The sequence below is a fragment of the Marmota flaviventris genome, chromosome 17 (genome assembly GCF_047511675.1).
Source record: "Marmota flaviventris isolate mMarFla1 chromosome 17, mMarFla1.hap1, whole genome shotgun sequence".
Classification (NCBI taxonomy): domain Eukaryota; kingdom Metazoa; phylum Chordata; class Mammalia; order Rodentia; family Sciuridae; genus Marmota; species Marmota flaviventris.
Genome location: NC_092514.1, coordinates 47,002,694 through 47,030,416, shown reverse-complemented (window position 1 = coordinate 47,030,416; position 27,723 = coordinate 47,002,694). Strand labels below are relative to the sequence as shown.

Genomic DNA, 27,723 nt, shown 5'->3' with positions numbered 1-27,723 from the left:
TATAGTAATACCCAAGGGACTTCAAAGCAGCAAAAGATCTTTGAGATGCACAAAGATCTAAATTATGCAAGCTGCAGAAATCTTGGGTGAATGCCATGAAGCCTTTTAGATCAAGTTTTACCCTTTGGGTTGGCAAGTAACCTTGTACATCCACTGTGGATTAGAATTCTTAACTGTTTTGTGCCACGAATTCTTTTTTGGCTTTTTGTTGAATCCCATGGATCCCTTCTTGGAATAATGCTTTAAAATGAAAAACAGAAAAGAGAAGTAATATTGTAATACGGTTTAGCATCTGACCCCTAAGATTTTTAAGCATTTCAGGTCTGCCTTTCTTGCTTCCCAAGTCTACCAGAGGGACTTTTTCGGTGTTCTTCAAAGAGGTTAGGGACCCCCCACGCAGGTTTGGAGGATATGGCAGAAGAGTATGGGATGGGCTCCTGGTGAAGTGTTTTCGCATTGACATCAGTGTCTTCCTTTCTCTCACTTGTCCTTTAACTCTAAAGTCGCCGCCGCCCCCAGCACCCCTGCGCCCCAGTTCTTTAGCTCCTCCCTCTTTCTCAAGATCAATTCCAACTTTTCTCTAGTTTTACTTTTTCCAGCCTTCCCACACCTTACCCAGTCCCGCCCACTTTAAGGGCCACCCTCTAGGGTCCTGCCCCTTTCGACCCCACCTCCTACCTAAGTCCCGCCTTTTCTGTTCCCTGCCAATCACGCTGTGGCCACCTTGTCACCCCGCCCCCCCCGCCCCCCCCCCCCCCAGCACAAACCTAGCCTGTCCCCTGCCTGAGCTGCAGGCCTAGCAGGTCTGGCTGCCTAATGATGGCAGCTGCTGGGGGCAACTTCTCCGACGAGGAGTTCTGGAAGGCTAGCGCCGAGCTCCAGCAGCCAGCAGTGGCTGGGAAATGGGAGCTGCTGCTGGAGACCTCGGGGATCAGCGTCTACCGGCTGCTGGAAGAGGTAAAGGCCAGCCCCCTGGGGTATCACAGGAACCCCGGAGAGCCAGGGCCATGCACCCCGCGGGAGTTGGGCGTTGCCACCGCGGACAGGTCCCTGCAGGTCCTCTGGAGCTCCGGGAGGAGCTCTGGGGCGAGCGCAGGGCAGTGCCTGCGAGTGACTTTGATCTATACAGCAGTTCGGGAACTGGGAGGTCATCAAGTTCAGCCTCAGGTCAGGCCCCACTCAGGAAGCAGTTTGTTAGAAGTTAACAACAGAGTTAAAACGTGGGTGGGCTGGTGGGTGGGCTGGTTCCCCCCCCCCCGCCAAGCACATACTTGTAAAGGACATGGATCCCCGCTGCTTAATGGGTGCCCTGGTGTATGTGTGGTGGTGGTGGCCAGGGGAGTATCCCAGAGCTTGGATAAGGTGGAAAAGGGACAGGACTTTCAGGGACCACATGTGCAGAGTGCAGAGAAGGAACCTACTATATATATCTCTAGTCATATTAGTGACCTGCTTCTTTTGGCCTTTCTTAAAGTTGTCCCTCATAAATTGATTGTGAAATTGCACCTAATAACTTGATTGAGGCAGAAAGATGAACCAAAAGTATAGAAGGGATGCCGTTGGTTATTAAGAAATTCTTGGGTTTTACGGGAGGCCTTTGGAACCAGGTAGCCATCTGAGTGGGAGGCATTGCAACCAAGAATGTCCTCTTAGGCTTTGTGTGATGGGAGCTGTATGCCATGCAGGTTAAAAGTCACCTCAAGGTGTCTTAAGTAGAAACGAAATATTCCTGGGAGAGATCCAGGACATTATAGGGCTTGAGCAGGGAGGATCTCTAACTCTCCCCTGGATCAACCTTGGCTCACAGGTAAAAGAAATAGACCTGGGTTGTGAGTGGGGCAGCTTCCCAAGGGGACCAGCCAAGTTCATGGCAGAAATGGGATTGGAGGGTTCCTGATGTTGGCACTATTGAACCTGTGGTAGCTTTTAAAGCAATATTATATTTATGAAATATTTATATTTTAGTGTACAGCAAATTTAACATTTTCACATTTTGAAACAGAAAGCAGACATTAGCAGTAGTTAGAATTTGCTCATCTGTTGGACAGGAATTAAGAGGTTCAAATTTGTCAGATGTGTGAAAATCTTTGAGAGCTATATATAACACTACAATGCACGAGGCAAATCTCCAACTGAAAGATTAACCAGCCCCAAATTATAATATATTGTCAAGTCTGAGAAATTATAAAAATAACAGAATATTGAAGACATTCCCTCTCTTAAAACATACATATTTCCTTTGAAGATAGTTCATCCCTCCCCAGTTATTGGGACAGTAGAATATGCTAACTAGGGCACTTACAAATTAATTGATAAGGACCTTTCATCATCCTGAACAAATTAGATACTGGAATGGGTGTGCCGTCACATGTAATTTTTTCAATATGTTATATTTTGGTGAGCATCACTGACCTGATGAAATTCTAATATGAAATTCTACTCTAGGTCCCTGACATTTTAGGGACATTAATCTCCTGGTGATAATTATCAGCCTGGTGGTGGCTTTGTTTATATTGTTACTAAAAGCTTAGTCCTGCAGCCCTATGTCAATCCAATAGTGAGGACATGGTATTGAGAAGAAGGCAAAAGAAGTTTTATTGCTTTGCTAGCAAAGGAGAAACATAAGAGACTCTTGTCCTAGAGGCTGGGATTCTGACTGTTATGGTGAATAGAGGGTTACTAAAGAGGTGATTCAAAGTCTATGTTCTAGGTGTGTTCTGTCAGGGGTCATAATTCACTTGTAACCCTGAAAGATAGCAGTTTCTTAGGTCTTCTGCACCATCCCCAAGGTCTGAATGAATTCATTCCTGTGGTGTGTGTGCTTAAGGACAGATAACTCAGTCTGGGGTGGGAAGAAGATTTATCTTGCTCTGCCATGTTTAGGGAGGGAGAGAGGAGAAGATAAAGGGGAAAAAGTGTTTATTTACAAATAAACAGCAAGTGTTATGTTAAAAGCATGAAGTGGATCCCTCTTTCAATATTTTCAGTTAAAACTGTGGTAGGTGTAAAGCACTCCTACCAGGTCTTTTGTATTTTCCCAACCTGTTCTCAAAGGCCTCCAGGGGAAGACCTATCCCTGTGCTGCATTTGTGTCTCCATGAGGATGGCAGCTACTCATTCAACAAATTCTGAAAGCCCACTGTGACCAGGGCCATTGGTTATAACAGCTTGAATGAGAAGTTTTCAGTCTAGAGCAGGGAAAATTATTTTCTAATGAAACTTAAACACCTCAGTGTGCAAACGGACACGTTTTCAAAATAAATCCCTCTAGCTTCTTCCTGATGATTCCATTTCCCCTACCAGCCAGATCAAGACATTTGCCAAATTTTGTTCAACTTTCAGACATACCTGGCATCTGACCCATTTTCTTCTCTTTACCTTTGACACTCTGGATTCTTAGCACCTGTCACCTAGAATTGCAGTGACACAGTTCCTCCCCTGGATCCTATACAGCAAGTACCTGACCCAAAGGCTGTGATCTTATCTCCACCTCTTCAATGGCACTAATGATTGCAATGTTAATCATTGCCATTATAATGGCCAATCCAAGGACTAAATGCTTTGCAAGTACTGACTTAGTTCATCCTTACATCAACTCTGTGATAAGGCTCAGTGATTGTCACATCTTTACCCATATGGAAATGAGGGCATGGATTGATTAGTCCAGACTCACATTGATTAGTCAAGATTTGAACTGGGATCAGAATCAGTCTTCTGACTTTAGATTTGTGTCTTAAATACTGTGCTTCTCTGAACAGAGGGCAAAAGATGCCTGGGGGTATGTATACTAAACTAGTGTTGTCTCAACTCACCTTTCCAGCTCCATCTCATTCCATGCACTTGCACCAACCTCTGTTTATACACACAGGAAATTAAGGCTAAAGGAGGGTCAGTGGCACATCCAGGGACATGTCCAAGAAGTGACAGACCAGGAACTTAGATGAAGTCCTTCTGCCCATGAAGCCACTGTACCCCCACCCCCGCCCCCATGCCACACACACTCTTTGCCCAATAAAAAGCTTCCCCAGTGTGTGGAATGGGCTAGGAGAAGTAGGTTCCTCATTATTAGAGGCATTCAAGAGAGTCTGATGACTATTTGTTTACATAATTCATTCAGTCTTTATGGCAGGACTGCAGTAGATTAAATGGAATACTATGGATTTAAGATAAGGTTGCTTCCCTGAAGAATCTAGTGTCTCAGTTATGGGGAAGTTAGAAGCATCAGTTGCACCAATGGATCTTTATGAACCTGTTACCGGCTGGATATGTGTTGTTCCCCCAAAATGAGACAATGCAAGAATATTCAGAAGCAAAATGATCAAGTTGTGAGAACTTAACCCAATTGGTGGATTAATCCACTCCTGTAGATTAACTGGGTGGTAACTGTAGACAGGTAGGGTGTAGCTGAAGGAAAGTAGGTCCCTGGGGGCCTTTGGGGGCTTGTATTTTGTCTCTGGTATAAGCTGAGCTTTGTCTCTGCTTCCTAGTTGCTGTGTGCTGAGCTACTTTTCTCTGTCACACCCCTCTGCCATGATGTTCTGCCTCACTTGGGCCCAGAGCTATGGAGTCAGCTGACCATGTACTGAGACTCTGAGACTATAAGCCTAATGAACTTCTCCTCCTCTAAATTGTTCTTGTTGGGTATTTTAGTCACAGTGTTGAAAAGTTGATGGAAACAAGACCTGGTTGTGCTCGGCATGCTTGCCACGGTGTGGCAGGAAGGTGGCTATTGCTGTCCTTTCGCTTGGCCTCCCGCACTCAGCATCAGAGGTGACTAACCCAAGACAGGCCAAGTAGCTCCTTGGAGCTCTTTATAACAGGTCTTGAAACAAGGATGAAGAAAACCAAAACTGATCATGTCTAAGTGAGGCTGTAACCACGTTCCCCTGATGTGTTTGGAAAAGACTGAAATAAACACAAAGGCACTTGAAAGAGTTTTCAGTGTAACAAACAAATCATATTATTAATTTAAAAAAACAAGGTTGTGTCCTTTTTGTAGCAGACACAAATGAATCTAAATCTTGTTCCTGGACAAATGAGTACTTTTGATGTATTTTTTTTTCTCCTATTAAATCCCAACATTTAGACTTAGTTTCTTCTAAACCAGTCAGTTTAACATCACCATCTTTTTCTTTTTCCCTTCTTTTCTTACTCAATTTCTTCCTTTTTCCTCTTCTTTCTTCCCCATGTTGTAAGGGTGATAACGTACCTTGACATGATATACCAATTTATAAACACAGCCACAGGTCATTTATCCCTGGATACCTAGATCTGGAAGTTAGACAAGGATGACTTGGTTGCTTTGTTTGTTTGTTTGTTTTTGGTACTGGGGATTGAACGCAGGGGCACTTAACCACTGAGCCACATCCCCAGCCCTATTTTGTATTTTATTTACAGACAGGGTCTCACTGAATTGCTTAGCATCTCATTAAGTTGCTGAGGCTGGCTTTGAACTCATTATCCTTCTGCCTCAGACTCCAAAGCTTTTGGGATTACAGGCATGCGCCACAGAGCCCTGCTTGGTTTCTTATTTTAAAAATGGAAATAAGACCCAGAGTTGTTAGGTGAGCCCCCAAACCCTTCCTAGCTAGTAACTAGCATGTACCAGTGTACTTTGATAAGCAGAACCAATCCAAGGCAGCCATGTGGTATCAGGGAAAGAACATGGATTTTTGGAGTCAGATGGCTCTGGTCTAAAATCTCAACTCCGCTCTGATCATTGGCTCATTCGGAGATAATCATCCACTGCTTCCCAAGGGCTGGTGCCTCAGCAGACATGGGTGAGGGGTGAACAAGGGAGACGGGCATGCTGCTTCAATGAATAGGCCTCTTGAACACGAATCATTCATTGGTGATAATAACTCTCACAGGAGAAAACAAAATGTTGGTTCACAAAGATGCTAAGAAGCAAATCAAGTGGGATAAAAGGGTGGAGAGGAGCATGGCAGGGGCATGACACCCTTCAGATAGTGGAGTCTGGAAAACTTCTCCAGGGTGCCACATTCGGGTGGAGACCAAAGGGAAGCAAGAGATTAAATCATGCAAATATCTGGAGGTGAAACCTACAAGAGTGTATTTCAAAGCTCAAGTCCATTAGAATTACTTGGGGAGCTTTAAAAATGACACTAGGGACTCAGATTTAACTGTCCTGGGCCGGGGCTTGGGTGGTCCTTTTTAAAATCTCCCCTTTCATGTAGGGGCTGGTTATCTGTTCTTTGTGTATGTTTGAGATTTTTCATAGTAAAATGTTATTTTAAGAAAATGTTAAAAGTTTCCCAGGAAACTCAGACGAGCACACTGGCTTGTAGATCCCTGGAGCAGAGGGAACACTGAGTGCTGGTCTCTGAGCCAGGCTCTGATTGAATTCTCCGCAAAGAACCAGAAGCTTGAAAGAACTGAGGGTGGCTAAGGCTGACAGTGGCCAGTACACAGGCCTCACTTGCTCCCTAGGAGGGGTCTATTACTTTTTTTTTTTTTTTTAATCTAAGCTCCTCATTTGTAAAATGAGGCTAATACCTTTCAGATTGTTGCGAGGACTAAATGCAATGACGTGGTTCCCAAAACCTGAGTGTCCATCCGAATCATCTATAGTCTGTTAATATTCATAGTTCAGATCTCACTCCCAGAGTTTCTGATTCTGTTAATGGTATGGGAGCATGAGAGTTGCTTCTCTCTCTCTCTCTCTCTCTCTCTCTCTTTCTCTTTTTTGCACTGTATTTCTAACCAGTTTGTGAAGGATGCTGAAGCAGCTGGTCCACGGACCATACTTTGAGAACCCCTGATGAATGGGGGCATCTATCATGGTACCTGAGGGGGTTCTGACTGAGAGGTAAAGTCAGAGGCAGAAGAGCCCCCTAGAGTCAGAAGCCACGGAAACAGGAAGGGGGAGGGGTGAGAAACAAAAGAATAGCTTTTAATTCCTTTGAGTATAGACCAAGGAGGAGTGGGATAGCTGGGTCAAATGGTAGCTCCTCCATTCCAGGGTTTCTGAGGATTCTCCACACTGCTTTCCAGAGAGGTTGCATGCCGCAGTCCGGCTGCAGCAAAATAACCGGGGGGTGACGAATAACTTGTGTACGTTGATACAGCAGGAGTGGAAGCCGTTTATTGCAGGACAGGAGCAGTATTTATACATTCCACACAGCTTATCTAATTAGCATAAACTAGATACATCAGTCAACCAATAAGGAATCTCCACAGTTAATGGCTTGTTTTTGTTACTTCTCAAACCACTCCCTCTGACATTTTGCCAGGCGCCATCCAGACTTGTTTACGAACTCTAACATTCCCCTGGCAAAATTCCAGGTGTTACTTTGACTTGTTTACAGACTCCAACATTTCCCCCTTTTGTTTAATTTAAATAATGACCATAGTGGTTTTTACAGAAACACCATAAATAACCTGCTACAAACAGAAAGGGAGGATACAAAATGCCACAATACCAAGCCAATTGATGGCTCCATGCAAGAAGCCCTTGGAAAAATTATACCAGCAATGACACTGTTAGCAAAGATACCGAGTTACAATTTGTTATAGATTACAGTTTGTTGTCTCAGTCCAGGTAAAGCAGTGTCTCAATAGATTAACTCACAGTCCAGGTAAATCACAGTCCAGGTAAGTTCTGCAGGCAGCTAGCTTAAATCACAGTCCAGGTAAGTTCTGCAGGCAACTAGCTTGATCCGAAGTCTCGTCCATTTCTCAGCTGAAGTCTCGTCCGATTTTCAGCAACACTGAAAATTCTTCCACCTTGGTCTTTACCGGCACTGGGACGAAGGCAGGAACTCCGGATGGCTAAAGAAAATCCTGTAGCATTCTACTAAGAAAACAACCTTCTGAACAATTTAGTACATTATCTCAAGGTTTTTTTTGCATTTGAAATAAGCATTAATAGTGCTCATTATTTATCAGCCTCCAGGTCAGGTCTAGATTTGGGCTCTCGCAGTGGCGTTCTGCTTCCCGGGTGGGGGGCGGGGAAGAGCCAGTCGCCACCGCCTCTTGGAAAATCCTTGCTGCGCTGTGACCAGCTTGCACACTCGGCAGCCGCCTCTCCGCTTCACGCACCCTCCGGTAACGAAAAGTATTTAGTAATAGCCTTTTGCTGCAACTTTTTTCCTGATAATCCTTCTTCTTCTGCACTTTCTTTTTCTTTCTGACTAGAGTTCCTGGGCTCTTATCAACACATGCCCTAACTATTCTTGGTTCCACTGGGGTGCCTTCTTCCCTTAGTAATTTACTTCTCACCCCTTCCATATTTTCATCACAAAGACAATACAATACACTGAGACAAAACAAGACACAAACATACTGTATCAATCTTTTCCATTTTCTCGAAATGGTCATTTTTCCTCTCGCCCTATCTGCCTAGGGATGAGCAGATTTGCTCCCGTCCTATCTATGGACGGGCAGCTTTTTTTCGTCACTTACCCCCGAGTGTCCCGGGGCTCCCCGTAACGGGCCACCATCTGCCGCAGTCCGGCTGCAGCAGAATAATCAGGGGGGTGACGAATAACTTGTGTACGTTGATACAGCAGGAGTAGGAGCCGTTTATTGCAGGACAGGAGCAGTATTTATACATTCCACACAGCTTATCTAATTAGCATAAACTAGATACATCAGTCAACCAATAAGGAATCTCCACAGTTAATGGCTTGTTTTTGTTACTTCTCAAACCACTCCCTCTGACATTTTGCCAGGCGCCATCCAGACTTGTTTACGAACTCTAACATTCCCCTGGCAAAATTCCAGGTGTTACTTTGACTTGTTTACAGACTCCAACAGTTGCACTAATTTGCAGTCCCACCAGCAATGTATGAGTGTGTCTTTTATCCCACACCCTCCCCAATACTTACTGTATTCTTGATAACTGCTATTTTGACTGGAATGTGATGAAATCAGTTTTGATTTGCGTTTCTCTAATTACTAGAGATGTTGAACATTTTTTTCATATATTTGTTGATCAAATGTATATTTCTTCTGAGAAGTGACTGTTCAGCTCCTTAGTCCATTTATTGATTGAGTTGTGTTTTGTGTGTGTGTGTGAGAAGAAGCTTTTTAGTTTAAATCCATCCCATTTATTAAATAAAAACAGCATACAGCATAGTAACTCAGCCACTTCAATGTTTGTAGTAGCACAATTCACAATAGCTAAACTGTGGAAGCAACCCAGATGCCCTTCAATAAATGAATAAATAATAAAGAAATTGTGGAACATATACACAATGGAATATTACTCAGTACTAAAAGAGAAAAAGATTATGGAATTCGCAGGTAAATGGATGGAGTTGGAGAATATCATGCTAAGGGAAGTAAGCCAATCTCAAAAAACCAGGGGCCAAATGTTTTCTCTGATAAGTGGATACATATTGGGGGGTGAGGCATGGGATAAGTGGAGGAACTTTGGATGGAGCAAAAGGGAGGTGGGAAGGGGGAAAGAGGTAGGAAAGTTGGTGGAATGAGACTGACATCATTACCCTAGGTACATGTATGATTGCACGAATGATGTGACTATACCTCATGCACAACCAGAGAAGTGAAAAAATTCTGCTCCATTTGTGTACAATGAATCGAAGAGCTTTCTACTGTCATGTAGAACTGATTAGACCTAATAATAATAATAAAAAAGAATAGTTTAGACAGTGTCAGTGTCCATTGTAAGACTCAGAGGCTCTCCCTGATTTTTAGATGAATGGCCTCTTGGAAGTAAACATGATCCTCAAAGCAAAGAGGAGAAACTCTCCTGGAAGAGTGCCATGGGCCACTTAGGAATGCTTTCCCTGTGATCTGCAGGAGTTTTGGGCTGCATCATGATGGCCACAGCCAGGCCAAATGCCCATAGACTGTGCATAAGCATGCCGAGGGTCCCAGCTTCCATTTAGATAACTAAATATTGGGCTGCAAAGATCTAGCTGATGGCTGACTTAGTAAGTGTTTAACTCTAAATTCCTAGCACAGTCATTTAATTAATTAATTTAATTAGTTCTAAATGTGTTCCTTGTGCCTTGGTCCTTGGATAGGGCTCTCATTGAAAATCTGGGTGAGTAGCAAACAGAACTTTCCCAGGTACTGTTCTCTCTTGTGCTGTTGACCTGTTAGCCTACTCGAAGTCCAGTCTAACTGGGAAAAAGCTGCATTCATTCAGGAGGGATGAGGACAGTTGAACAGTAGAAGGGGACCATAGATTCAACTCACTGAGAACAGAGAAGAAGCTTCTACGAGTGTCCCCCACCATCTTTGCCCCCATGGAATAGAATCCAGTTTGCATTATGAACTTCTTTTATTTCAGGATTAACAGACCTATTCTGCTCCCTTCTACCTTTCTGGTTACCAGTGTGATTGAAAGGACAAAGACTAAACTCAGGACACTTATTGAGCCGTATTTTACCAGTGGGCAGGGCCACTATGTCTGAAAGCTAGACATCCACTGTGGCTTTCTTCTACTTCCTGCAGGAGACCAAGGCAAGTTCTCCCTTCTCTTCTGTCTCCCATGAGCATACCCCTGTGTAGATATGCAAGCAGCTGGGTTCTAGTCTCCTCACTTCCCTGTCAGGGTGATCACATGGGTGTGAGCACAAGAATGCAGGGGAGAGAGTGCTCTGTCTCTAGGGGCAGGTCAAGCTTTGCTCTCTTACCTCACCTTTCACTAGATCCCTGCCTGGAGATTTTGTTATTAGCTAATAATAATGTGAAACTGAATTTTCACTCAGGCTTAGAAAATGTGGAGAAGAGATATGAGTAGTAGTGAAGGATTTGGACATTCTGGATCCTGGGATAACACCATACCCATACCTGAGATGAACCAGGGGTGAATTGGGGCAATGCCTGTTAAGGTAGCTGGCACGAATATCCATGAGAGACACAGCTCTGAATTCAAGCAGAGGTTTATTGACAGAGAATATCTGCCAGGCTGCCCTTCTACAAGGCTCAGCAGCCTGACCGGAAAAACAAACAAACAAACAAAAACTTCTCAACATATAGTCATATACAATGGAGTAGTTAAAAAAATAACCCATCTGGATCTGTGATTATTATTTGGTGTCTTTGCTGTGGTTTTGGTAGTTAGGGACTTTGGGGGGGCAGGTCTAAAGAGAAGATCAGGCGTGGATGGGTGCTGATTTTCAAAATGGGGTTACTTTGGTCTGAGGATCTAACAATGGCCACATAGAGGTTCTTATCTCTGTAAATTTGCCATTTCTGGACATTTCCCAGAATATCTTTAAGCTTTGTCAGAAAAGTAAGGAAACATTTCACACAATAATATGAAGTATGGTCCTTATTTCAAATTATCATGTTAATTAAGTGGAATAATAATTTACGTAAAGCACTCAGGTCAGTGCCTGGCATTCACAAGTACTCGATCAATATTAGGTATCATTATTATTTCACTAGATAGGTTTAACCTATCACGTTTTCTTAGATGGTTTTCATACCATCTGCATCTTTAAGTGCCACAGGTGGCCAGCTTCCACAGATGTGCACCCGGGAGACTTCCTGCCTCCCAGAGGAGTGCAAAGGAGCACTTCTATGTGAGACAAAGCAAAGTCCATGCACACTCAAGGGCACACTCACAGGCTTAAAGAAATGTGACTCCTCAGGGGTCCTCAAGACTCCTGTAAATATGGGTGGACACCATGAATTGAATGGCACGAAGGGCACCTTTCTGCAGGTCAGGTCAGGACGGATGTGGTGGGGAGCCAGCACTCACAGGAGATCCTCCCAAATGGGGATTGCAAAGGTCGCTTGCAAGCATTTTGTTAAGATATGACTGCTTTTTCAGAATTTATTCTCTTTAGGACAAATAAGTGTACTTGCACCAATATTTTTCAAGATACTTTATGAATGCAATTGACAATAAATTGCACAACTTAAAAGATGCATTAGAGTCACCATTGCTAAGAAAAATAATGGCTTGATATTTAGACTAGATAGCTAGAATCATATCTTAAAAATTAGTGATATCAGGCTGGGCATGGTGGCGCACACCTGTAATATCAGTGACTCCAGAGGCTAAGACAGGAGGATTGCAAGTTTTTTGCAGCCTAAATTGCAGCCTCAGCAATTTAGCAAGTCCCTGAGGACTTCATGAGACCTTGTCTCAAAATAAAAAATAAAAAAACATTAAAACTGGGGGGAGGTGCTTGGATGTGGCTCAGTTATTAAGTGACCTTGGGTTCAATCCTCTTAACCAAAAAAATGATATTAGTAGCAAATTTCCTAGTCATGTGCCCCATCCCTAGCCTCCATTTTTTTTATTTATAAAGTGGAGCTAACGATGTTCACTTCACAGGATTACCTTGAGTCTTCATTACCATGCACAGTGCCTGGCTTAGAGAAGGTACATCATAGATGTTGGTTTCCCTAAAAATGTGGATTATGTTATGGTTCTGAATGCTCAGTTCTTTAATCTGGAAAAAAGGAGATCATCATCTCTATATGTTCCCCATTCCAGACCTTTAGATGTATCTAGTCTAATCATTTCACGAAAGAGAAATTCTTTTTAAATTTTTAAAAATATTTTATTTGTTCTAATTTGTTAGACATGATAGTAGAAAGCACTTTGAGACATCATACATAGATGGAGTATAATTTCTCATTCTTCTGGTTGTACATGATGTAGAATCCAACCAATCATACAGTTATATATGTACATGGAGTAATAATGTCTGATTCATTTTACTATCCTGCCTCCCCCCACTCCCCTCTATCTAATCTAAAATAACTCTATTTTTCCCTAGTAACTCTGTTCTCCCCTAACCAAAGGGAAAACATTCAGCCTTTGGTTCTTTGGGATTGGCTTATTTCACTTAGCATAATATTCTCCAGCTCCATTCATTTACTGGCAAATGCCATTGTTTCCTAGTTCTTTAAGGCTGAGTAAAATTCCATTGTGTAGATATATATACCACACTTTCTTTATCCATTCATCTGTTGAAAGGCACCTAGGTTGATTCCATAGTTTAGCTATTGTGCTTTGAACTGCTATAAACATTGATGTGGCTAAGATTCTTATTAAAACCCACTTTGTAGGTGAGTAGGGAGAACTTGGACCCTACCTGCACTGACTTCAAGCCTGTTGTGACCATCAGGCTCTCTTCTGGGGCTACAGGGTTTATGAGAAGACTCTTAGAAATAATAGATGGAAAAACTTGGCACAGGACCTCGTCCGTATTCACCCTGACTCCACGGCTGCCCTTCCTCAGGACTTTGTTGGAGCCTCCAGAAGCAGCATCTGGGTATCTCTTCTGGCCCTCTGGGCAAGTGCACCAGGCTGAGGGGAGCGTCTCCATGCAGGGCCATCCTGGGTGGTCTGGAGCTTGGAGAGCAGCTTCTGGAAGCAGAGGGACCGCTGACTCTTGGCCAGTCAGTGACATCTTTGACTAAGTGATCCATGGCCCCTTCCTTCTCCATTAGCCTAAGTGATGGTCCTTGTCACCTTAATCCTCAGTGAGTGATTTGGAGGAAACATGCAGAGCGAGTAGAGATAAATAAGGAGACATGGTGAAGAGTGGAAGGGGGCCGGTGTCAGACTCACTTTCTCTTTCAGTCTGTCCCAGTGCCAGCTGTTGGACTCAAGGCAAAAATTGAGCTTCTCTGAGCTTCATTTCCTCTCATAAAGGTGGAGACAACCTAGCTTCTACATCTATGTCAACGATTATGTGAGAAAAGGAATATGAAATTGTTTGGAAACAGAACCTGGCTTTAAAAAAATTTACTAGGATCATTGAAGGAATTCTTGGCACGTGAACATGATTGAAAAACTTCAAATATAAAATACTGTAACTGTGCTGGGTGTGGTGGTGCACACCTATAATCCTAGTGGCTTGGGAGGCTGAGGCAGAATGATTGCACATTCAAGGCCTATTAGAGTCTGTAAACAAGTCAAAATAACACCTGGCATTTTGCCAGGGAAATGTTAGAGTCTCTAAACAAGTCTGGATGGTGCCTGGCAAAATGCCAGAGGGAGTGGTTTGTGAAGTAACACCAGCGAGCCATTAAGTGTGGAGATTCCTTATTGGTTGACTGATGTATCTAGTTTATGCTAATTAGATAAGCTGTGTGGAATGTATAAATACTGCTCCTGTCCTGAAATAAACGGCTTCCACTCCTGCTGTATCAATCTACACAAGTTGTTCATCACCACCACCACCCCCCCCCACCCCCCACCCCCACCCCCGTTATTTTGCCCAGCCAGCCGGGCTGCGGCAAAGGCCAGCCTCAGCACTTTAGTGAGGCTCTAAACAACTCAGTTAGACCCTGTCTCAAAAGAAAAAGTAAATAGAGCTTGGGATGTCGCTCAATGGTACTGCCCCTGGGTTAAATTCCCAGTTGTGTGTGTGTGTGTGTGTGTGTGTGTTTATGAATCAATATATATATTCATTTCATGACTTATATAATGATTGCTGACAAACCACCAAGAGAAACACATTCTGAGCTGCTGCAAGGTCAAGGAGGGAATCCTGTGCCTGACTTTTCAGAGTCAAGAATATACTGGATCCCAGCAAGTTGGTAGTGATTTTTTCCTTTCTGAGTTCCTTAGTGGAGGGAGATCATATTTCCTGGGCATGTGCTCTTCTGTGTCTCTGGGCAGGAGTTACTGTCCACTACCGTGTCCATTATCTCCTGCTTCTCTTCCTTGACTTCGCCTTTTAGCAGTGCTTATGTGCTTCTGCACTGTTTTAATGAATGTGTCTATAATCATATTTCCTTGTAGATATTCATAAGTCTTAATAGCACTGTTCTGTCACTCTGCACTAGAGTAATGTTGAATAAAACCCAGTCTGGACTTAGACTTTTATTCCAAAGGATGAGTTCAAGGAGTGGTGGAAGGAAGTCTTGTGATGGGAAGATCTGCAAGCACCTCTGAAATTAGGCAAATGGGTCTTATAAAGAAGAGTAAAGGCTGGGAAGAGCGGTGTGTGGGGCAGTGGGATGGAAGGGTGGTGAGATAGGTAGGATTGGAGAAGCTCTACCTTGAGGCCAGCCTCTACTCAGGAGGGGCTGCTTGCTGGCTCAAGCTTAGGATGGGTCGAACTTCAGGAACCTGGGGAAAGGAGAAAAGTGCAACCAGTTTGATTGACAAACATTCTGTTCATATTGATCAGCAGGGACGGGTAACTTAGCTAATCATTTATGAGGCAAAGAATGGGAAATTGGAGGGTCTACTTTGGACTTCTCATAGGTCAACAGGTGGGGCATCTGTGATCTAAGTCATGTGGGGAAAGAGGGTTCTCTGAAGTAAACTGTTTTGCAGACCAAAAAGAATAGGGTGATCTCTTAACCTTCACTGTTTTTCAAATTCCCAAACTTCAAATAAAATTCCACATTGCCAGTAAGGATCATTTGTATCAATTAGGATTGCTTTAAGTTGCAAATAATGAAAAACTGGACAAATAATAATTTAGACAAAGAGAAGTTTTTGTTTGCTCACCTCACAAATAGTTCAAAGACCTATAGTTGCTGTTTTGGGTTTAGCCAATCAGTGATGCCAGCGATTCTTTGAGTCTGTCTACTCTGCTTTCTTATGTTCATTGCCTCTTGGTCACAGAAGAGTCGCTGCAGTTTCAAACATCATGTCCATGTTTAAAACAGGAAGAAGGTGTCACATGGCTACCACTACCTGCACAAGAAACTAGGGAAGTTGTGCACATTGTCATAGAAGTTCTCTTAGTACTTTACCACCAAAAAACCTCTTATTATTTGAAGTGTAAGAAACCAAATGGCTTATAAATGGGGTGTTAAAAAAAGTATCCAGTATGTTTTGCTCCAGATAACAATGGTTTGGGGAGGGGCTTCAGGAAAACAGGGTCTTTCGGGTAAGGTTATATGGAATCATATATTGAAATGATAATTAGCTTGGAAAAATATCTAAAACAAATATTGTAAAAGATTTATACCTGTAATTTTAGAGGACTCTTGCACATCAGTAACACAGACTTTGCCTAAATAAAGCTAACACTTATGCTTTTGCATCTCAGATCATTTGTACAAACAGTGGTCCCCAAACCTGAGGAGAGGCTCTTTTGCTCCTGGTGAAAGGACATTCTTGATAGAGATGTTTTTAAAAGTTAGAAAAAGTATAAACACCCTGGAAATATTAACTCACCCTGAAATATTTTCACCTCAAGAAAACTTTCCTAATGGAAAAATTAGAAACCCGAGCCAACTATATTCTGTAAGCTCGATTATTCTGGAAACATTTATTTGCATAAAAATATATGGCAACGGAAGTATCTTTAGAGAATAATTAATTTCTGTGTGAACAGTCCATCGCCTCAACATAATATCAAATTACAAATAAAAAAAAACACTGTTTGTATCATGTTATTTGTATTTGGTCACTTAGAAAAGTATTTATTCACTTTAAAAAATATTGTATGTTAAACAGCATCAGTAGGCATTTATGGCTTCTGGGGTTATGTGTCACTTTCCAAAAATCTTTATAGGATCTTCAAATTTTCCTATCATGAATTATTTTATAATAATTTAAAAATTCACTTTATTTTTCAAAAGATGAAATAAAAATGAGGATGTTTGTTGAGATGTCATTTAGGAAAAATGATAAGCGAGAAAGTGCTTGGGCCCAAGGAGGTGGTGGCTGCTGGCCGGGAGGAGAATGTTGCATTGATGGACCAGGAAAGGTGTCACGCAGCATATTGTTCCTCTGCAGTTCTGTCATTCCTCAGTTCTGCCACGAAGGGAGCCTTAAAAGGAAGCTGTCACAATAGTTCATTCTTCTGTGTTCTCAGAAGTCACGTTTGCTCCATTTTTCTCTTCCTCGGGGGCTTTCTGTTCTCTTTGGTGACACGGGGGGACTGAGGTCGTGGAGCCTGCAGCACACACAGGAAGGGAAGGGACCCGTTGAAGGAAAACGTTTGTCTCCATGCTTGCAGATATCAGAGTGAAGTCGTGTCAGCCTGCGCAGTTTGGTGTCTTGACCTGTAAGAGTCCCTTTTGCTCTCAGATGGTGTAGACAATGAGACTCCAGTGTTCCCTTTTTGTATGGGGGAATTGAACTCAGGGTCACTCAACCACTGAGCCACATCCCCAGCCCCCTTTTTGTATTTTATCAGAGACAGGGTCTCACTGAGTTGCTTAGCATCTCCATTTTACTGAGGCTGGCTTTGAACTCGCGATCCTCCTGCCTTAGCCTCCAGAGCTGCTGGGATTACAGGCGTGTGCCCAATGCACCCTGCTGAGACCCTGGTATTCTTGACCTGTGTTTTGTCATAGCCTCTGGATAAAACATGCTGATGGGTGTCTATGTGTGAGTAGGTGTTTACCCTCACCATTATGTGTGTGTGTGTGGGGGGCATGGATGGGTGGATGTGCATGCGTGTTGCGCAGAGGAGCAAATGGGAGAAGATGTTTCTCCTGAGGCCTTTCATCAGACTGTTCCTTGAGTCAGGGCATTGTCGCTGTGGGATGTAAGGGCTTCAGATATTTGTGGTTGTCATTTGCTTGATGGAAACTGTTGGTATAAAGCCACATACTCATAGAGCTGTAAGGTTCTTTGGGATTCTTCTTGAATTTTACTTTGCATGTCTTGCCAGGCACTTTCACATATATCTGAGATTTCTAAACTGGGAGGTGTTTAGTTCTGGGTTATGCCACCTGAGCTGGAGATCTGTAAAGCTTTAGGATCTCTAGAAGATTTGCTGTATTTATCCCTTGACTTCATATAAGCCCCTGGTATTGTGTTAAGGAGATGGCTGCATTCACGAATCCTTAGCATGTCCTTAGCACTTGGAAATAAGAGCTTACCTTAGAGCTTCATTTTTACTCATTTCTTTGCCTGTGATTGTGTTGAAATTAATCTGAACCATTTCTGAACTATTAACAAGTAAGCCTTACGGTAAGATGAAGGTCAAGAATTGTAAGCTGCTGTTGTTCAGAGTGAAATGTGTCAACTCGAGCCCAGAACCCTCGCAGAGGAAGATGCGACTTAAAGTGAAAATTAGGGAACACTTATGTTTTACTTGGAATTTAGATTTTTTTTGTGGTGCTGGGGATCAAACCTAGGGCCTTATACATGAGAGGCAAGCACCCTACCAATTAAGCTATATCCCCAGCCTTAGAAATGGTCTTTTTTTTTTTTTTAACAAAAGGAACAAGTAAGATTTGAAGCAGATGTTTCTTCCCCTTTTCAGTCCTTTATATACAATCAAAAAGAAGCAGTTGTTGAAAAATTATGTCTTGGGATTGATTTTGAAAATGTGCTAGGTTTGGGACTGGGGTTGTGGCTCAGTGGTAGAGCACTTGTCTGGCATGTGTGATGCCCTGGGTTCAATCCTCAGCACCACATATAAATAAATAAATAAATAGTCCATTAATGGCTTAAAAAATGTGCTAGGTTTTATTGTGCCCCATGGTACTTATCCATATGGCCCCTGCCTGGAACTCTAGGTGTCTGCATGACATGACATCTGATAAGCGTCAAATCAATCTGCCTGAGGTACAATTCAACTGTCTCCATAAACCCACAGATCATCTGTCTCCAGATTTTCTCCACCTTGGAAAATGGAGCAGAGGGTCTCAGTTGATCATTGCTTGTTTCCCTTCTCCCACAGTCAATCTGTCAGCAACCTCCAAAATACATCCCCAAGTCCCCTATGGCTCGCTCCATCACTGCTATTACCTCCCAGTTCAAGTTGCCCTCATCTCTTACCTGGAGCGTATTTACTGGTCTTTAAAGCAATCTCATTGTTCTTTTATGTTCTATTTTCTCTTAATTAGCAAGAATTTAGAACAGTAATTAGATATGGTCATTTCTAACCTGTATTTCTAATTAGATCTGGTCATTCCCCTGTCTAAAGGTAACCATTCATTTTCTACACCCCTTACGAAGTCCTTTGGAGTACACCCCATAACTCCCCTCCACTCTTCTCCCCTCTCCTCTACTCCCCTCCCCTCTACTCCCCTCCCTCTCCTCTTCCCTCTCCTTCTCCATCCCCTCTCCTCCTATCCCTCCCCTCCCCTCCTCTCCCCTCCTTTCCTTTCCCCTCTCCTCATTTCCTCCTCTTTTTTTTTCTTCTTTTCCTTTTTCCTGGTACTGGGGATTGAACCCATGGGTTCTCCACCACTGGACCATATCCCCAGCCCATTTTGTTTTTCATTTTGAGACAGGATCTTGCTGAGTTGCTGAGGGCCTCCTTAAATTGCTGAGGTTGGCCTTGAACTTGCAATCCTGTTGCCTCAAACCTCCAAGAAGCTGCGATTCCCTCACAACTTTTCTAACCTTAGCTTCCATCACTCTTTTTCTAGAGTTCTTCAGACCCTAAGCTCTGTAAGCCTGCCAACCCATCAATTTGAAGGCCTTCCTCCCACCAGGAATGGGCCCCTTCCCCCATGGCCAGCTACTTCTCTTAGCACTGAGAGCAAGATGTCCTGTTTATATAACCCCTCACAAGGCCTTGCTCGGCCACCTGACAACAGACATCCCACCATGGCCCCACTTACCACATAGCCTTTGTATATCCTACTTAAATGTCCTGGCTAGCAATGACACCGATTCCCACCGATAGTGCTCATCATATGTCACCAAGACCCCAGAGGAGGTTGGTGCCTGATGTGGCATGAAGCCCATCCACCGATGGAATCCAGCATTTTCTCAATATTGGTACCAATAGCTTGTTTCTACCTGTTCTGTTTTTACAGAGTACTTGGCTTTATAAGTATAAAATCTTTGGTGTTCTGAAGGATTGCTCCCCAGCTCTACTCAAAGAAGTCTATATGGACTTAGGCTACAGAAAACAGTGGGACCAGTATGTTAGCGGTGAGTGATGCCTACTTTAAGTTATTAGAACGTAGAATCTATTCTCATTTTTTTTTCTAGCTTGTAGAAACGAACAGGTTTGATTTCTACTGTGTTTTGCTTCCTTTTAAATTTTGGCACAAAAGTCTTTTAAATGCGGGCCTGAAAGCTGCCCTTTCTATCCCTTGCCCTTGCTCCTGACAGAGTTTGGGGTTCACTCTGTGGTTGACTCCCTGGGCTGCTTTGCTCTGCCTGTTAGGTTGTGTAACTGTCCCATGTATCTAAGTGGCCCAGAGAGGCGCCTTGGAGGGCATGGGGTCCTGGTTTTGTTATAGAAGTTGAATAGAAGATTTCTACACAGGTGAGAATATATACAGCTGAGGAGGTCAGAGAGCAAGGGGTGGAGAGGTGTGGGGCATTCTAGGTCCAGGAAGAGCACATGTCAGGTTAGAATAGCATGAAGCAGCATGTTCAGAAGCCACTAGCACCTGGTGTGCTGGGTTCATTAGAACAGCAGACCCTGCCCAGACTCTACTACTACTGCTGAGTACAGGATGGCTCCCAGCACCCTGGGCCAGTAGAGGGTCCAGATCCCCAAGGGCCTAGCAGGACTACAGGGCCACATTGCTGAGATTTTTGCCCTGTTGAGATGCAGAGTTATGAAAAGCATTAACCATGGGATCCACCTGCCACTCAGAGCCAGGAGTGGCCTTTGCTGTCTTGGTCGTAGTGGAATAGGCCTACAGAGCTAGCCAAGAGCATGAAGTCTCCAGCCAGGATTCCTGGTGGCAAGTAACAAAAAGGCCAAGTACAGACAGTATAAAAAAAGAGAGAGGAATTTTTTGGTTTATGGTGTTAAAAAGCTCCAGGCTTTGTAGCTTCGAGGACAGCTGCTTTGGAGAACTTCAGTCATTTTATCAGAATGTTTCCTTCTCCCTCTCTAGGTCATGTTTGCCTGTGTGTTGATCCTAGTTCTCAGGTAGATTCTCTGGTCATGGTAAAAATGTCTTCCAGAGGTAGGTTATTACATCCTTGTGGTATAATAACCCCAGAGGAGAGAGAATTCCACTTTCTTAGGACAGAAGCCACAGTGCCAGCACTGGCCATCAGCAGCTGAGCGTGAAGCACCTGCTCACATCCTGTGGACATTCATCATAAAATGAAAACTTAGTGTTTTCAGACTGCCTTCCTATTTAAGGGGCATTGTGATCCCCCTATCCTAGTCAGCACGTTGACACTCTGCCCTAGGGGTCCCGCCTCCCAGCAGCCACGATGCAGCCATGTGATACAGACTCTGCCAACGAGACATACTTGTTGATTTAGTATGGAAAGGAACCAAGTGAGGAAGCAGGCAGCAGGAAAAAACTATGCCTTTTCAGTGACAGCCAAGACACCTGACACCTAAGAGCTTCTGACACCTGCTACCCACCTAGCATCCACAGCCTGTGCTATAGTGGTGGGTCCAGTAGAAGGAGCAGTTGGCCTTGATTGAATAATCCTGGGGTCCTAAATGCCACTCTGGTCCTCCTGGATATTGTATGAGCACCTGAAAGTCTTACTGAACCCCTTAGGGCCTAAACTTGCTCCAGTGTCAAGTTACTGAACCTGCCGGAACTAAGACCCTGGCTAGGTACACCCTGGGGCTACCTCTTATCCATGTTCCCAGCCCTGAAGCTACTACAGAATAAATCCTGCTTAAAACCCACAGTAGAGGAGTAGGGACAGGTGATTGAAACCCCAGAAGATGGTGGAGATGGAGATGCTGGTTTGAGAAAGAGGACCAAGGCTGAGTGTGCAAAAACAACACACCTCCCTTCCTTCCAGGATCCCCTGCGACTTCCTGCGACATTAGTGAGCTGGCAAGCCCCAGAATCCAGGGTGTGCTTCTAATAGGTTCCTTTCACCAGCTCACCCTGCCCGCTCAGCGTCTCCTCCAGGGCTGTCTTGGGCTCTTCCTCAGCCTCAGGGGCTCTTTCTCTAGGTGGGGAGCTAGAACCCCCTGCACAGCCTGGGTGGAGGGGCGTGTGCCATCTGCTCTGTGCTTTCTCCCTCCCACAGTAGCAGGAGGAGAGAATTAGGTTGCTGCAGCAGAGTGTAAAGAAATATGGGGGAGAAGCAGGAAACCTAGAATAAACACTGTTCGGCCACTTTCTGGCTGTTTAGGGTGACACTGTGGAACTTTCATGTCCCACCTGCGCATGCTGCATTGGGTGACCCCTCAGTCCCAGCCAAGCTGTTGTCAAGCTAGCTTAAAGAGGAAGAAAAGACTCAAAGGTGAAAATCTTGGTGCTCTAGTGACATCTGGTGGTTACCCCGATCTGAAAACCGATCCCATTTTCTTTCTGAATACCTGATTCTGTTCCATCGTTCCCTCTGCCAGAAGGTCGTTGGTGCTGTAGGATGGATGAGGTGTGTGGGTCTCTTTCTGGGTCACTGATTTTTTTTTTTTACCCTCTAGACTGTCCCTGGGCAGCAAGCTTTCAGTGGGAATGAATCTCCTCGTTTTTTTTTTTTTTTTTTTTTTTAATTCTACATCTTAGGAGTTAGTGGTCCATCTACACTACGAAGCCACCTAGGCATTTTGTTACTCGAAGCCAAAGAAGTTTCCAGATGCATTAACGTCTTCTGTTCTCCCTTAGAACTCTATGAAAAGGAATGCGATGGAGAGACCTTGGTGTACTGGCAAGTGGCGTACCCCTTCCCCATGTACAACAGAGACGTATCCTTTTACAAAGCGCTCGGTTCCTTACCCCTGCTTCGTGTGTCTGCGCCCTTGGCTTGTGCGCGGGGGGTGGGGGGGGGGTGGGGGGGGGGTGCTGGGGCTGATTTTCCATTCCGTGCAAACAGCATCGTCTTTGAGTCTCACGGGTACATCTGCTGGAGCTGCTGCTTTTTCCTGTGGCTTTCAGAGACCTCAGGGTGTGATTTCTAGGCCTGACCGCACAATTACACTTCTGTGATTGTGGGCACGGGAGGGCAGATTACGCTTTCCAGGGATGTTGTAGAGGGCTGGACATTGCTGAGCCACAGCACTGGGGGGGGGGGGGGTCTGGAAGGAACGCTGTATAAAGAGTGCTAACCCAGGCCCCTGGATTTAATGGAGGAGGAGGTGGGACCCAGAGAGCTGAGCTGACGGAGGTGCTGGGACTCAGGCTCTTCATTTCCAACTCTCCCTGTTCTGCTGTCCTGCTCAGTTGACCCCACCGTGACACCACCGCCTGGCTGTTGGCTCTGGACACTTAGGGACATGCTTCTTCCCCTAAATATCCTTGTTTATGAAATGCAGCAATTGCAGAATGAGGGGAGTTTGTCTGGCATCTCGAGGGTGTAAGAAGCCACCTCAGGGCCAGCCTGGGAGGGTGGGGTGGAGATTCTCCTGGCCAGCAGGATGGCCGTGGGATGATGGACGGGCGAGGAGTCGATCCCTTCACTGCCCTCTTCAGTCACCACAGCTCAGCGTCTCTCACGCTGTATTTCCATAGAAGATCTTTTAAGCAAAAGTCTTGTGGAATTAAAAAAAGATTGGTGAACTAGGTGGTCACAGGAACCTTTCCCAGTTCTGACATCTTGTAAATCTGTGTATTCCTAAATAATTATTCTGTAGAGATGGGGAGGAGGGTGTGTGTGTGTGTGTATGTGTCTTAAGCCTGTGTGTCGACCCTGCCCCCCCCCCAGTAGATAAGACACCTTAGGAGTTTCTGTCTTGGCACCGTATCCCTCTACTTCTAGTTTGTAGTCGCATGGTTCACATTTCAGTAAATTGTTACTTGATCCTTTAGATTTTACACAGTTTCCTATAATCCTGGCAAAGGAAGTGCAAGATGAGTCATCATCCCCATTTCACAGTCAAGAAAACTGAGGAAAGAGAAGTTCGGAACTTTGCCAGGTTCATACAACTAGTTTGTGGCTGAGGCAAGCTTGGTGTGTAGGATCATCCGTACGCAGGAGCGGTGATCTTGCCTACGGGACAGTCTTACCTCTCTGACCTCACAGTGACACTTTAGATGGTATTCTCAGCAGTGGACACGTGGAGCTCCTGGAAGTCTATTTCCAATGACTTTCCAATGCCACATAACCCCACAATGAGACTTTGTAGATGTCTATATGTTTCCCTGGTTTGGGTTGAGAACAGAGAACTGTGCTGTGGAGAGCATTCCCTGGTTTGCTGTGTGAGCTTAGGAAAGTCCCTTTACTTCTCTGGGCCTCAGCGAACTGGTGGTCACAGGTCGTATGGCATGCTGGAGCTGGATTTCAATCAATCTTATCAAGGTAGTTTTTCTCAATGAGGTGTCAGATGCCATCTGTTCCACAGCTGAGAAAGTCGTGGAGAGAGCAAAACAATATTTGTTGTGAGGAAAAAATAAAAGGCTTGGAAGAAAGCCAGAGCCAGGGCACTGCCATCTCTCCTGGAAACAGTGATGTGCATCACTGCTTGGTACCTAGGGAGTGGGGACCATGCATGGTCCAACTCGAGGGCCTGGGTGCCACAGAGGTGCGGAGGTGGCATGGGGCACGGCAGGTGTGCTTAGTAAATGCAATAGTGCCGATTGCCGAAGGCTTTTAATTCTTTCTGGTTTGACACCCCAATTTCCGTTATTTCAAAGTAGAGTTAACTCATTCAAGATCGGAGGCCCATCCCGCGTTGAGATTCTCAAGAGGTGCTGGAGCAAGATCTGAGTGCAGGTTCAGATCCTGTCACTCCAGCCGGACTGTGGGACCTTGGGCAAATGCCTTCACCTCTCTGAGACTCAGTTTTGTAAACTATAATACAGGGATCCTCAGGCCACATACTCCCAGAGTCTTTGCGAGGTCACCCTTGATGTGGCATATGTAGAATACGTGATGTTTGTGACATTCTACCATATACGTGGACTACGTGATGTTTATTACAGGAAGCAGTGAGGTTCGTTTCTTAGGATGTAATTACCTTCCCTGGAATAGGGCCAGAGACCGAGTGGTTGTTCCGTCGATGTTTATGGGGATGAATGCATTGGATATTCTTGGTGAACCATGTTAACCCAGGGAGACATCTACCTATTAAATATCACGTATTCTAGTGTCTTCTTATGGCCACTATTTTTAACACTACTTGAGGTCTTCTATGCATAGTGATCTGTAATTATTGCTTGGGTGAGAACAGAAAAAGGAACGATACCATTGTTTATAGAGTGCTTATTCTGCTCCGATTTTCTCTAACGCCCCCACCAAGCCTAACTGGTGGGCAATACAACTCCTTTTTTTCCCCCTAAATACAGAAACTAAGTTTCAGAGAGGTTGAATAACTTACCTGGGAGCACACAGCTGATAAGTGACCAATCCTCTGCCCTCTCCTAGTGCCTTCTGGGAGAAAGGAGAAATTGATTCCTGGTGTCTTTAAAAGCACCATGGAGTTATTCACAGGAAGGTAATGCATGCTCTCAAATGGGAATCGTATGTGGCATGAGATGCAATCTTGCAGCACAGGTAGGGAGACAGGGCAGGTAAGTGAGGAACCGGAAGGGAGTGAGCACCCAGTGGAAGGCACAGAATCACGTCCCCTCGCTCCCAGGTTGGGGAGCTCTCCTCCTGCCTGCCTGAACCCTGGCGTTGATGGGGTGCCTTGACAGTGGATGCAGTATGTCTACATCCGGGAGCTCAGGGAGCTGGATATGGAAGGGCGGAAGATCTACGTGATCCTGGCCAAGAGCACCTCCAGCAGTCAGTTTCCGGAAAGGTCTGGTGTGATCCGGGTGAACCAGTACCAGCAGAGCCTAGCAATTGAGAGCGACGGCAAAGCGGGCAGCAGAGGTAAAGCCCGGACTGCCCTCATGAAGGCTGGGTGGTGGACAGTCCCCTCAGGTGCATGAAGCTTGTCCCCAGAGGTCAGGGGATGGGCACAGGAGCAGAGCAGACCAGGGCTTCATTCACCAGCCACACTTGGCTAGAGCATGTGGTGGGTGTTGAGACCTGACCCGACTCATTCTTCGCTGTCCCTATGAGATCTGAACACTAAAATAAACCAGAAGGTTCAGAAATTCTCCATAGGCTGATCCTGGGAATGCATATGCTGGGCCCGAGACTGAGCAAGAGGACTGACAGAAAGGTTTTGGAGAATGTGGCTCCTGCTCAGCACAAGCCCAGCAACTCAGGACCTGCCCCCCCCTCACCACCCCCAGGGAAGAGCCCACAGAGAGGGTCACATGGCACCCACCATACCTGAATGAACATGGCCTGTGTCTCCGGCAAAATCTGAGCAGTACTTCTGATGCTTGTTAGATTTGTCACCTAACTTTCCTGAATCTTCATTTCATCATTTCTGAAGTGGGGTTAATTTTGTCAGTTTCTTAGGGCTGTTAGGGTAATTAAACAAGAGACTATATCCCAATGTCTATCACTTGCTGGGTGTTTAATAAATAGAAGCAAAACACGCCTATGGCTATGTTTTCAAAAATGCTTCTAGCCAGGAGCCTGTAATCCCAGCGGCTCTGGAGGCTGAGGCAGGGGAAATCACAAGTTCAAAGCCAGCCTCAGCAAAAGCGAGACACTAAGCAACTCAGTGAGACCCTGTCTCTAAATAAAATACAAAATTGGGCTGGGGATGTGGCTCAGTGGTTAAGTGCCCCTGAGTTCAATCCCCAGGAATGCCCCCCACCCCCTCACCCCCCAACCACGCTCCCCCCAAAAGTGATTTTATATAGAAATGCCTCAAGGCAGGTTGGTGGAGAGAAGTCCATGGCAATTTGATGCCACGTCTGCTCTCTCTGGGCCTGGATACGAAGAGGTAAGCTTTGCAGGGTCTCATTGCTGTATTTTTCCAGTGTCTCTCTCACGTTCTGAACTGTGCTTTCTTTTCCCCTCTAGTTTTCATGTACTACTTCGATAACCCAGGAGGCCTGATTCCGTCTTGGCTCATTAACTGGGTAGCCAGGGTGAGTTCCCAGGAGACTGGAGGGGGAAGTGTGTTTGACAGATGTTGACTCAGCGCACGGAGCTGTCAGGCTGAAGAGACACATTGTCTCAGGCGTAATGAGGCTCTTTTATGAAGACCTTGGTTCAGTGACTCCGGATAGGCCTGAAATTGCCAATAACCAGGACACAGGCTGGGACAGAAGACAAAGAACTGGGAGCTTGGAATGCTGTGTGGCCCCAGACCCTGCCAGGATCACATTCTGGAACCTCTGGACAAAAACTGCCGCCTCTAGGAACAATGGTGCTTTGGGACCTAGTATCTGCTTATGAAGGGTAGACAGGTCTTGGAGATGACCAGAGGTGACCAGGCCTGAAAGACACCAGTGGTTTGGTCATTGTTGCTATTTTTTAATTTTTTTTTTTTCTGTGAGGGGGGCGAGAAAAGCCGCCTGTCTACTTTGGAAGTCCAATAGTTGTGATTTTGAATCTTGGCTTTGCTATTGACTGTCTTATTTTATTTATAAAATCTGTGAATTTGTTCCTTTTTTAAAACCGGAGATGCATATTCCTTACCCACGGAGCAGATGATGGTCAAGAAAAGTCTTGCACAATTCCCAACATTAACAAAACAGCACGTCCTGCCCTCAGACCCCAGTGCCTTACTGTTTTCGAATGCTATGACGCAAGTCCTTTCCCTGACTCCTTTGGCCTCGCCCAATTCCATTTCCTGGGTTTTCCTTCTTCTTTTCAAGAAATGATGATTTTTTTTTTTATTAGCAAAAGTCCAAATGTAAGGCTGTGTCTTCTAACAGTGGTTTCTATCATCTAGTTTTATCTGTGCTCTGGGTCTGGCCTTTCGTCATTATCTGTGACAATGCTGGGCTCACACCGGAGCGGGGCTTTATTGGCTCTTTGCCACCATAGTTCACCTTTTGCCACATCTCAAAGAACCCTGCTTGATCACCAGAAAGACGTGGAAATGACCGTCTCTTTTCCCTTGCAGAATGGAGTTCCCAACTTCTTGAAAGACCTGGAAGAAGCCTATCACAAGTACCCCAAGAAAAAATAAAAGAGAATTGGGACCCTTA

General features: G+C 44.7%; 1 protein-coding gene across 1 annotated transcript; it reads left to right on the top strand.

The window, feature by feature from the left end:
* The first annotated feature begins 757 nt into the window (after positions 1-757).
* On the top strand, positions 758-27,723 carry Pctp (phosphatidylcholine transfer protein). The gene is made up of 6 exons (XM_027950258.2): positions 758-957; positions 19,651-19,768; positions 22,387-22,466; positions 25,363-25,534; positions 26,588-26,655; positions 27,639-27,723. Exons 1-6 carry the CDS (start codon positions 817-819, stop codon positions 27,702-27,704), a joined length of 645 nt encoding a protein of 214 aa, XP_027806059.2. The 5' UTR covers positions 758-816; the 3' UTR covers positions 27,705-27,723.